Here is an 11,975-nt window from a genome sequence, read left to right on the forward strand (position 1 = left end):
TTCCTTTGACCACATCATGCTAAGTTGCTAGCTACTAACCAAGTATTTTTTGAAGGACCACTAACCGAGATTTTAGAAAAACGAAACTTGATCCGGACATGCTATAGTGTTGATCAGACCTAAAGCTAAACATTCTAGGACATTATTATTCAACCCCCAAAAAAATCGGGTAAATGGTTCTCATGATCCTACAGCTCTCCAGTTCATAGTGACATAGTGTTGATCAAACCTTTAATGTAAACATTCCAGAACAGCATGATTCAGCTCCCAGAAACATAACAAGAGATTCTCATTATTCCACAGCTGTCCAGTAGAGTTATGTGCTCAGAACCTACAGACTAAACAAATCTGCAGTTATCTGTGGATCCGAAGGAGAGGATAGAGATTTGCATGCACTCGAACCTCACCAACCAACACATCTCCATGTGGGCTGTTGCAAGCTTCAGTGATGATTACCATAAGTGCATGGATGCAATGGTACATGTCCTTGACTGATGCCATTGCACCCTCTCTCCTGTTGCATCGACAACAACGGCCAGATCAAAGCAATGGCATAGGGTTTTGTTTGCAGACATGGCATCTAACTACTCCCTTCAGTTACAAATAAGTATCATTTTAGGTTACATACAGTCAACATTTTCAAACTTAGCTATAAATTACTCTTTATGAATTGAGTTTGGATAATTAAAAATGGTACGGTAAGATTTATCTCAAAATTTAGTTTTATAATAGTATAACTTTGCTATATTTTATAAACATATTACACAAAAAGTAGTAGCCAAAAATGTATTTTGAGGACTGTTTCGATGTCTAGAACGATACTTATTTGTGATGGGAGGGAGTATGTCACATGCAAAATGATACCTCTGGTGGCAGAAGTGAGACGTTTTTATATTGGTCATGGACTGAAATGGGTGCTCTGAGTCTAATGGGGCTCAGTCCAACAAAAGTTTCTTTGTCTTTTAGAACTAAAAAGGGCTCATCTTGAGATCTCGAAAAACAAAAAAGAAATAATGATGGATGCATCGACCCAAACTATCATTGCAGTTTAGAAGGGACAAATTTTAAGGAAGGTATTACATTGCAAGCCAAATTTCCTTTACTTAAGCCAGAGTATTCAAGTGCCATATGTCAACAGAATCAGATAAATTGTTTCGGAAACCTGTTTAAGGACGACCAATGCCTTTAGCTCAGACGAAGGTATTACCGACACAAGAATGTAAGATTATTTCAAAGCTCACAAAGGTAATATTCCAGAGTTATGAGCGATCCCCACAAAACATCCAAGGGAAGACATAGAATGATCAAAAGAACTGAAAGGTATACAGCCATGGTTTCAATCCAGCATATGTTTGCAGAGTAGATATGACAGAGGAGATTAAGCACACGAAAGTAAGAGCAGATCATGCATCGGGCATGTCAGTGGTTTCATTCTCTGAAACAGAAGGTGTGATGTATTGCCATACAAGACCCAGTGTGCTGCCCATAATGTTCATAATGACAGCTGAGAGTGCAGGTGGCAAGGCGACCAAGGGTGAGGAGAAATGTGCAGCAGCTAGTACTACCCCTAAGGACGAGTTTTGCATTCCTACCTGCAATCCAAAATATAAGGCTATAAAAAAAATTGTACCAACAAACACGATCAAGACTAATTCTCTTCATTGCAGTTCTTAAACATGACCAAGTAAAAAAAATGTACCAATAAACACGATCAAGACTAATTTTGAGGATACCAATAACAAGTTTAAAATGTTCAACTGTGATCATCCCAAAATGCCATTTATTTTTTACTAGAGAGAATAGACAGGTACTGAAGACATGGGAGAAAAATCCATAAATATACATTTACACCATTTTTTTAATTGATAATTGAATTGTTTTGGCACCATACCTCACAAGTACTATTCTTAATAACTAATAACACCTTATATTGCACATGGTTTCAACAATGAATATAACTCGTCCTTTTTACTGGTCGTAGTACATTCTTTTATTTGTCAATTTTACACATGGTTTCAATAATGAATCTAACTCATCCTTTTTACTGGTCGTAGTACATTCTTTTTAGTACATTGAGAAATGTGGTAAGCTCTGGTTGGGATTTATATACCTCGATCGATATTGCTCTTCGTTGTCTTTCTTTGAGACAACCTATAGCTGCCGCTGCATACCTGTTTGTGACAGAACCCTCTAAATAATTAGACATCTGGACAATAAGTTTCCATAACTTTTCATTTGGCCTAATTAATTGAAAGATGAGGGTTCACATCAAGTTCTGTTCTATCATACTTTCTTACTTTAAAAAATGTGGGTAAAGTTTGTGAATTATATTACACATAAGAGTATAGTAAACATTCTAGTGCTCACCCAACAAAGAAACCAGCAAAATGCAGCAAGGAGACAGACAGCATGACAACCCCGATATCCCCAGAAAAGAAGCTTCCATTCACGCAAGATGCATCAGCAATTGTTGATCTCAGGCGTACGAAGTTATCAGAGAAGACACTGTAACAGAAAAAAATGGATAAAAAAACATGTACAGTTTCTGCTATTCAAAAGCCAATATAATATCACAAATTTGAGGGACTCAAACCTGCACGCCAAAAGTGATGAAGCTAAGACTGCCAGAAGAGGAGCAAAAGGAGTCACATATTTAACCACCGATGGGAATGCAGTTTGTATAGATGAACCTAATAGAATTGGAGCAACAACCACCTAAACAGGGAAAAAGTCAGAGCAAACTAACTAGGAGTAAAAATATTTGTTATGAACTAGTGGCCTCGGAAATTTCACCTGCAAAGTACTGAGAGAAAGCTTCACCGCATCCACAGGAATGTATGCACCAGCTAGAATTTTCGTTAACAGAGGTGTAAGGAACACTGCAGCGAGAGTGCTGCAGATAGTCATCACAATGGATAACGGAACATCACCCTTAGCAACCAAAGTCACCTGAACCACTACACGAGAGAAGTAGGTCAGTGCGTAGGGGAGATAATCCATGAAAAATAATTGTTTTTCTCGACCACGAGGAGAGACTCCCCACGGTATTTTTTAATTTTAAGGTAGGGGAATACCAAACCCTGGCTGACTAGGAAACTCGCTGAAACCAGTTTCTCAGGAAGGTACCCACAAATTGGTGCACCCCAGTTTTGAGCCTGGGTGGCTGTCCCCTCTACTGGAGGCACTAACCAACTGAGTTGTTGCTCAATTCGCTAGGAAAAATAATTGTTGCTTGACCATGTGTGTAAAACGGTACGTTTGGGGAGAAAAATGATCATAAGGCAGCGAAACAGAACTACTTATAATTGTTAACAGATTGAAACAATTTTTTTCAAAAAATTAAATGTTCGATAGCATTGTCTTTTAAATAGGTTAATCTTGCACACTTCTGCGAGCACTAAGTCCATGGTGGAACATCAAAAGTTGGCATCTCCAGAAGCTAAAACAACCAAGGACTCAACTGCTATGTGCATCTCAATTCATATGTTGGATGAAAACATGCGTCTGAATTCTTAATTTGACCCTTCAAGCTTTCAGTCCACTTCAGTACATAATGGGCAAAGTGAAGTTCTCTATAAAATAATTAATCTAACTAATGACACATCCAAGTGAAGACTAAAAAAAGGGGAAAATCCCCATTCTGTAACAGGATTTAGGGAGAGTGGCAAACTGAAATAAGTTGACAATCTTACCACATTGGATGCAGTTCCTCCAGGACAGCATCCCAGCAGAATCAGGCCAACTGATAGGGATGGAGGGAGCCCCAGCACGCGGCTAACGATCGCTCCAAGAGCAGGCATTATGGTGTACTGCGCGGCACACCCGAACAATATCTGCAGCAACAAAACAGCGCATATCATCTCCTAGATTGAATCACTGATTCAATCACTCACCACGATTCAGATCCATGAACCAAGATGGCAAGAAACAGACATGGAAGAGAGAAGAAATGGCGTGGATGAGCGCATTGGGAGGAACGAATTTGCACAGGGAAGGAGTGAGAAGAGATGGTCACGTACGGCGAGGGGCCTGTCGCGGAGGAGGGCGACAAAGTCCCTGAGCTCGAGGGTGAGGCCCATGGCGAGCATGATGAGGCCGAGGGCGCAGGTGTAGGACCCCGGCGCCATGGCGACGAACCACCGGAACGCCTCGGGCCGCGCGACGGCGACGGCGGCGCCGGCCGTGACGTAGGCCGGGTACAGCCCCGCCGCCGCGGACAGGGTCGCGTGCCACCGCGGCGCAGGCGGAGGCGGAGGGGGAGGAGACGAAGGCGCGGCGAGCCCCGGCCCCGCGAGGCATTGGAGGCCCGGGAGGCGCAGGTGCCTGCGGAAGGGAAGCCGTGGCCTTTGCGCGGGCTGCGGGGCGGAGGTCGCGGCCGGGAGGGGCAGGAGGCGGAGGCGGAGGGGGAGGAGGAGAGGAGCCATGGCAATGGCGTGGCCTGCGCGCGCGGTGGTTGGTTTTGTCCGGTGCGGCCGTGCGGGTGCAGATTTTTTAGGAGGCGGGTCTTTGGGTCTACGTTTTCGCCTGTCGAAGGCGGGCTTCATGCCTTCTGCCATAGGAGGCCTACTGGTCACTGTCATTGATGGAGCCAACTTGCAGAGCAAAATCAGGTGGATAAAATACGGTGCTTTCCGAAAGTGAATTAAATCATAGTTGATAATCACTTTCCAAACAGCCTTTGATAAACAAAAGCATCGAAATGACTGATCTGAAAGTACACCTATACTCAAAGGCTAACCATATCACAAGCATCTGTGCTGCATGTGCTGAAGCTGAACAAATCAGGCTATAATCGGAGAGGGCAAAAGCCAACTACGCCAGAGACGGATCGAGACCCGAGGGGCGCAGAAATCCATCCAATAATCTACGCAATTATTTACTGACCACTGACTAAACGAAGCGATCCCGTGTCGATCTTGTCAGGCGCTCCAATTATTTTGACCCCAGCTCAGCTACCCACCGCTTTCACGGTTTCCTGGTTGCTTCCTTCTCCATCCTCTCCCGTTCTCCCCTGTTCTTGGCGAGGATACGGCGCATGTGATGAGCTCCTGCTCCTCCCCTTGGGTATGTCCCTATCAACTCGTAGATTTTCTAGGATGGAGCTCTATGCGCTCTGATTGTGGCAAGATGCTGGCTTTGAAGCCTATATTATTGTTTTTTTATTTACTGGGTTATTGTTGACGGAAAAGGGTCTCTTTTCTCCCCTTCTTTTGAGATCTCGTGAGGTCAAAGGGGTGTTCTTGGATCTACTGTCAGTTTGTTCGTATATCAAAGGAGATAGCTTTAGGGCTAAGCACTTCCCCCCTTTTATTATTGTTGCGATTTATTCAGGTTTCCCATCAATTCCTGTGAAATTTTGGGCTGTTCTGAACCAAAGATAGCGCCTTAATGCAAAGATTAGCTCTTTTGTGACGTAAACATTAGGCCCTTCTTTCACCAGATCATTGTTCTAGTCTGTTAGAAAGGTTTGCTTTGTGTGAAGTTATCAGTGGTAAAGTACAGTTTCGACCCAAATTATATGATGTTTGATAAGCATCGACATCTATATCTTCAATGATAAGCTGTCTTGATACAGTATTTTGAGCTGTATTTTAGTTTGATCTTGCTTGGGTCACAGAATAATTTGAGTAATGAAAATATGAAATATGCTGAACTGATTTTATTTTCGGTAATATTTGGTATTGTGGTCCTCCTTGGTCGTGTCATTTTAAACTAATTTCACAACAAACATACTACGTGTGGAAAGACGATGTTGGGTATTTATTTATCTCAGGTCATTAGACTCACTGGTGGTTTATGAGCATTTGTAAGCATAGCGTAGTTTCTGCAACGGAAGTGTTGATCAGATTTCTTTTATAGAGAAAAGACAGGGTGTTTTCCTCTTTATATTTAAGGTTATAATGGTTTATTTAGTATTTTTCTCGGATATTTTATAAGTTCGTAATATACTAAATCTTAGAGTAGTCTGCGTTACTTCAAAATCTCCTGGATTATGTTAAAATGTTTTATGTGGTATTTTGTATCCATCAATCAGCTAATACCGAAAGTTTGTATCCACTGAAATATCTGTAATCTTTAAATGTTTAAAACTTCAGGTTCTGATGATGTTTGGTTTCAATTCTTTTTACTGACTAGAATCTCCCTCTGATTTCAAACGTGATAATCTTTAGAAGTCAACAATGGATGGCAACCAGAATGACATCTGTGGGCAATCTGCAAATCTCACTTCCAATCCTCTCTACTACCAGTTCGGTTTAGACAATCCACTCTTTGGCATGGGAATTCAGCAGCCATTTCCACCATCCACCTCACCATTCGGCGCTTCTTCATCCACTAACATCCCCCACATGGATTGGAAACCGGCTATGATGCTAGACAATCTCACATTCATCGAGGAGAAGATACGGCAAGTGAAGGATGTCATCCGTTCAATGGTGGACAATGGCGGCCAGTTACCGGGTCGCACAGGGGACATCGTTCAGCAGCAGCAGGCGGTTAATGCAGACCTGACATGCCTCATAGTTCAGCTCATCTCTACTGCTGGGAGCCTTCTCCCATCACTGAAGAACTCATCCTTTCTGAGCCACCCCCCAGCTGGACACATGGACATGGCTAACCATGTCGGCTCAAGCTCAAGCATGGTCCCTTATACGACTATCTCCGAAGAGAACAATGAGGTAATGTGTAGCCCTGAAGACTATGATGAGCTTTTCAAGGGATTGACTGATGGCACTGTGGAAGGGGGCATTGAAATAGACAATGTTCTTGTTGAGGAGCAGGATACAAAGGACGGCGACGAAGGTGGCGATGCTGGCATGGATGGAGAGAACCTACTGCCAGGCTCATATGAATTACTGCAGCTGGAGAAGGATGAGATATTGGCTCCACACACACACTTCTGCTCCATCTGTGGAAAGGGTTTCAAGAGGGACGCAAATCTGCGGATGCACATGAGAGGGCATGGGGATGAGTACAAGAGCCCCGCTGCACTAGCCAAACCACCCAGAGATGCAAGCACAGAGCACGCCATGGTGAAGAGGTACTCATGCCCGTTCGTCGGTTGCAAGCGGAACAAGCTGCACAAGAACTTCCAGCCCCTCAAGACGATCCTGTGCATGAAGAACCACTACAAGCGGAGCCACTGCGAAAAGAGCTACACCTGCAGCCAGTGCCACACCAAGAAGTTCTCCGTCTTGGCTGACCTCAAGACGCACGAGAAGCACTGCGGCCATGTCAAGTGGCTGTGCTCCTGCGGAACAAGCTTCTCGAGGAAGGACAAGCTCTTTGCGCATGTGGCTCTGTTCCAAGGCCACACGCCGGCCCTGCCATCGGAGGAGTCAAAGGTTTCAGACCAAGTTGGTCGCGTAGGAAGCCATCAGGAACCAGCGAAACTCACAAGCTCCATGGGCAGCTTCATGTGGGATAACTCATCAGGCGATGACACTGTGCTAGATATCAAAGGGCTCGACAGCTGTGGCGATGATTTCCTATCAACTGCGAACTTTGGGTCCTTCAATTTCAGTTTTGGGCCACTTGATGAAATCAAAGGAAATCCTTCCGAGGGTTCATTTGCAATGCTGCCTTCTGAGCACTTCCAAAGCGTTCGAGAGAAGGGGGAGAACTAAACACAGACAATCTCGGGCAGCTTCAGATGTCATCATCTCTGTTCTTTGTTTTCATCCTTATTGCTGTAGTATACATCACCTTTGCTTCCATGGCACTGCATTTGGCTGGGAAGTTCAGCTAGAATCTTCCTAGCTTGTTGTATTCTATGCACTACCTTTTACTAGTATTTCTAGTCCAATGAGCTTTCCTCTTGTCCTTTTGTTTCGTCTATGTTATCTCCATGTGATTTCTTCCTGTATACTGGTAGACTGCTGTGGTTATCGTCTTTTTTAGGTAACATCTACTTCACTTGTGATGAGCATGCAATTTCATCAGTTTGCAGCTAGTGCACGAAGTTGTTGCAGTCAATGAACTCTTAATATCATCAGGATACATGCGAAGGTGAAAATGATTTCCTTTCTGCCTGTACTAGTAATACCATCCATTATTTTTAATAGCATGAGCATGTTTAGGCCGTACCTTCATGTGTCCGTTAAGGCTGGAAGTGCCAGGCTACAGGTACTACCGGCTACGAAGCATTTTCGAATCTCAGGGCAGGTTGTTTCTGGAAGATAGAAGTCTAAATAAAGAAGTTTGTTGAAAAGTGATTTTTTTGGAGAAGATAAAAGTCTGTTTCTGAGAAAATAAACTAGAAGTTGAGAAGCTAGCTGAAAGTGTTTTTTTTTAAAGAAGTGTGTTGAGAAGGTAAAAAATTATTATAAAATCTAACAATTAAAATCCAAAACAGTTTTTAAAAAAATCAGAAGTACAACTCTTTAGAGAAAACAGAAGCAAAAACATGATGACTCACTGATGAACAGAGGAGAGCACATGCTGATGGTGGAGTTGGAAAGAAAAATAAGCAGCACTGGGTACGAATCCGCTACTCACTGACAAGATCAAGGATCGCATGAGGACTCACTGATGAACAGCAAGTACCACGGAACCACATGATGATATCTCATATCTGTCGATGTGTGCAAACTTTCAGGGTACAATATATTCATACTACTATAATGACACGCGATCTCGTGTCAGGCTGCGATGCGACGAGCTCGCCGACCTTCACGTTAATTAGGCGGAAACGAGCCGAACCAAGCTTGCTTGTGGATGAGCCACGGCTCGGCTCGGCTAGTTGACTAATCTGGAGTACTGGCTTGAGCCGGCTCAGTTTGGCTCACGAGCTAAGGTTGTCCGGTGATAAATCAGGCGGCCAGCAGGAAGCCAGCAATGTAGGATCTTTAGATCTAATTGTCTGAACATGCACCTGAACCACTCTAAAACTAGCTCATATGTAATTATTTCACATTTCAGGTTATCACTCCAAAGCATATGTAATATTTGTGTACCATTGGATTGAACAACACAATCCTAGTTGAACTTAGGTCCGTCAAACATTGATCTTCACCCAATTGGCAGGTTCTCTTCTCCAACATCAATGATCATGGAATCTTCCATGAAAGCAATATGGGAGCACTGACTAACCAGGATAATGAATTAACTTCCAACATCCTTACATCCATATAGGCATACAACACTGACTAAACAACACAATCCTAGTTGAAGAATGAGATCACTTGCTAGTTATGTGGGAGAAGAGGTCACTGCCAGTGAAGAGATGATAGAGGCAATGACACCAGTGGCGGATCGGTGCATGCACCGAGCTTCATGCATGTGCGGCTCCATGCTCTGTGGAATGGAAGTGCGACGGGGCAGCCGACGGTGGTAGCGAGAACGAAACTGCAAGATCTAAGGGGCTGATGGTGGAGAGTCGGAGAGACGGTTGGCAGGAGCTGAGAGCGGAGAGGCGGCGGGCCGGCGAGTGGAGAAGTTGCCGAAGAGGCTGCAACAGAGGCGTGTGCGTGTCTGGTCAGGGGGCGGCGAGTGTGACTGTGCGGGTGACACCCTAACGCGGTGAATGTGAGGAGGAACCGAGGAAGTGTATGTGTATGAGAACAAACCCTAAAGGCCTAAAGTCCCTGAGCTGGGCTGGCCGGCCACCGACTAACTGAGCTCGAGCTGGCTCACGAGCCTCGAGCTTTATTTCCAGCCTATTCACATAGTTAAATGGCGAGAGGAACACCCCTGCTAACTGCAGTGTAGTTTCCATTTGTTTTACGATGGAATCTCCATGCTGAAAGGATCGAATGACCAAAGAGAGGATGAATTGGGCCTTAATTAAAACTATTTCAACCGAACTCTAGAACAAATAAACAATCTTATCCTAGATAAATAGTAAAGAAACTACAATGACCAAATTTGATAGAATGCTAAGCAAGAAAACATGCAAGCTACAATAAGAAGACAATTACAAAACATTAGCTTACAAGAAAGTAAATGCTCAAAGTAAATACGAGAAAGTAAAGAGATGGGCAAGAAGATACTAAATTATTTTTTGATGTATCGAGGAGTTGGCACTCCCCCATAATCCTCGTTGAAGCATCCACCAAGGATATCGCTCCCCCTTAAGTCACAAAGACTCAAATGCTCACTAGTTATAGCCACTTCTCTATCTCTAGATTGACGGGCTTCAAATCAAGCATAAAGCTTTCTCTTGAGGCTCCCACAAGAACTCCAAGAACTCATCAAGACACCTCCAATCACTAAGACCAGCTAGGTGTTACCAACCACTAAGAATAACAAGCCAATACCTTCACTTGATCCAAATCAAGCCTAGACTACAACTAGATGCACACTTGTTACTCTCTTTGCATTAATGACGTCCTTAATATTCAATTAAGAACTTTGCAAATCACTCTAGTACACTCCCTTGTCTCTTGATCACACACTCAGTGTTTTAGCTCTTCTGAATTGCAAGGTTACCCAGCGAGTAAATGAGGGGTACATATTGGTTAGAGGTCCAAAACTAGTCGTTGCACAACCACTCACATTTTTCGTAAATGCTAGATGATCAAGCGTGCACATGCTCCAAACATCGGACCGTTAAGTATGAATCATCCACCCAAAACTAGTTGTTACTACACTAAATCATCTGGTGAAGCCTCCGATACATACGCCGAACCATCCTGCATGTATATGTCTATTTTCCAATGAACAGAACCTCTGAACTTTACTCCAGCAACGCCTCCAATATATGCGCCAGACCATCCAACGTGTATAAGTGCATTTCTAGTGAACATAAAGAAATCCTCTGGACTTTACTCCAGTGATGCATCCGGTATATGCGTTGAACCGTCTGGCGTGTTCAACTCGAAATCCTTCTTTTGGGAAATACTCCAGCGTTGTCAACTTCTCTTCGTCGGATCATCCAACGTGTATAAGAGTGCTGAGATAAAAGCTCTGACATGTAACACTTTCACCGTTGGACCATTCAGCATGTACATAGTTTTCAAAACTTATCCAATTCAAACTTCTTTAAGTTCTATCTTTACTTCAACTCATTCATGGATTTCTCTGAGCTACCTAGTGCTAGAATTTCACGAGTGTGCATCCAACCAAATCTAGACTCAACTAGATCAAGATACTACTCTTAGCCACTCTTTATAGTACGATCAAAGAACAAAAGAGAGCCTATGCTACTCTAAGTTATTTCATCTCCTTGTGACACTTAGAACTAGAAGGTCCTTAATCTTGATGTTCACATCCTTTGATAACTCAACCATTCAATTAAGGAATTAAGATCACCCAACAACATTGTGGAATGATCTTTTAATTTCCTTTCAAAACAATTAAACTTATTAGTCACAATAATATGGTTATCATTAATCACCGAAATACTTATCACTTACTTATGGACCTAGATGCTACAACCCCCCCCCCCTCCCTGATTGATGACAACTCGAATGAGTAGAGAAATTTGAATAAAATATACCCTATAATACTAGGCATATAACGGCATAGAATGATAGGCAAGGGAAAGCCTAGCACTAGAACAACCTATCATGCTAGTTGAAAGAAAATTAGGTCAAACATGAATTAAAACAAAATGAAATGACAAGTGAAACACACCAAAAGAGATAACCAAAAAACTTGTCATTACATCAAAAACTATAAAGATCCAACATACTCCCAAGCTCCCCCTGTCTCTACTCCCACTCTCCCTAATTCAACTCCCCCTAACTCTCTCCCCCTTTGGTATCAAAGCACCGAAAATGATGTCATCTAAGCAACCGAGGCTAGAGTGGAGGGAAAAACTCCAAGGAGGTGTATGAGACATATTGCTTATGAACTTAAAGATTGAAGCTCTAAATTCACTAGGATATAACCCAATTGGCATTAAGCACAAACATTGATTTAATTATACCTGTAGAGTTCTATGTTCACATTGAGAGCAAACAACGTTCTCAAAGAGTAATATCCTCCTTTGTGATGTTACTATTGAATGCATATGAAATACAAAACAAATGCAT

The 11,975-nt window shown here is 43.0% G+C and overlaps 2 protein-coding genes across 5 annotated transcripts; one reads left to right on the forward strand and one right to left on the reverse strand.

Moving 5' to 3' along the window:
* Positions 1 to 1,259: 1,259 nt before the first annotated feature.
* On the reverse strand, positions 1,260 to 4,559 carry LOC133905845 (probable sodium/metabolite cotransporter BASS1, chloroplastic). Its single transcript, XM_062347622.1, has 7 exons — positions 4,020 to 4,559; positions 3,693 to 3,833; positions 2,794 to 2,949; positions 2,594 to 2,715; positions 2,368 to 2,505; positions 2,111 to 2,171; positions 1,260 to 1,592 (listed from the first exon to the last, which is right to left on the reverse strand). Exons 1-7 carry the CDS (start codon positions 4,554 to 4,556, stop codon positions 1,404 to 1,406), a joined length of 1,344 nt encoding a protein of 447 aa, XP_062203606.1. The 5' UTR covers positions 4,557 to 4,559; the 3' UTR covers positions 1,260 to 1,403.
* A 105-nt stretch (positions 4,560 to 4,664) lies between these two features.
* LOC133905843 (zinc finger protein STAR3-like) lies at positions 4,665 to 7,817 on the forward strand. Of its 4 annotated transcripts, XM_062347621.1 has the most exons (3): positions 4,666 to 5,064; positions 6,171 to 6,677; positions 6,780 to 7,817. In XM_062347621.1, the coding sequence occupies exons 1-3, from the start codon at positions 5,041 to 5,043 to the stop codon at positions 7,623 to 7,625; spliced, it is 1,377 nt and encodes a 458-aa protein (XP_062203605.1). In that variant the 5' UTR covers positions 4,666 to 5,040; the 3' UTR covers positions 7,626 to 7,817. The 4 variants fall into 4 exon arrangements, with proteins under 4 accessions (XP_062203603.1, XP_062203605.1, XP_062203604.1 ...); XM_062347619.1 differs by having other exon boundaries at positions 4,665 to 5,064; positions 6,174 to 7,817; XM_062347620.1 differs by having other exon boundaries at positions 6,136 to 7,817.
* The last annotated feature ends 4,158 nt before the right edge of the window (positions 7,818 to 11,975 follow it).

This window comes from Phragmites australis, chromosome 23 (genome assembly GCF_958298935.1).
Source record: "Phragmites australis chromosome 23, lpPhrAust1.1, whole genome shotgun sequence".
NCBI lineage: Eukaryota > Viridiplantae > Streptophyta > Magnoliopsida > Poales > Poaceae > Phragmites > Phragmites australis.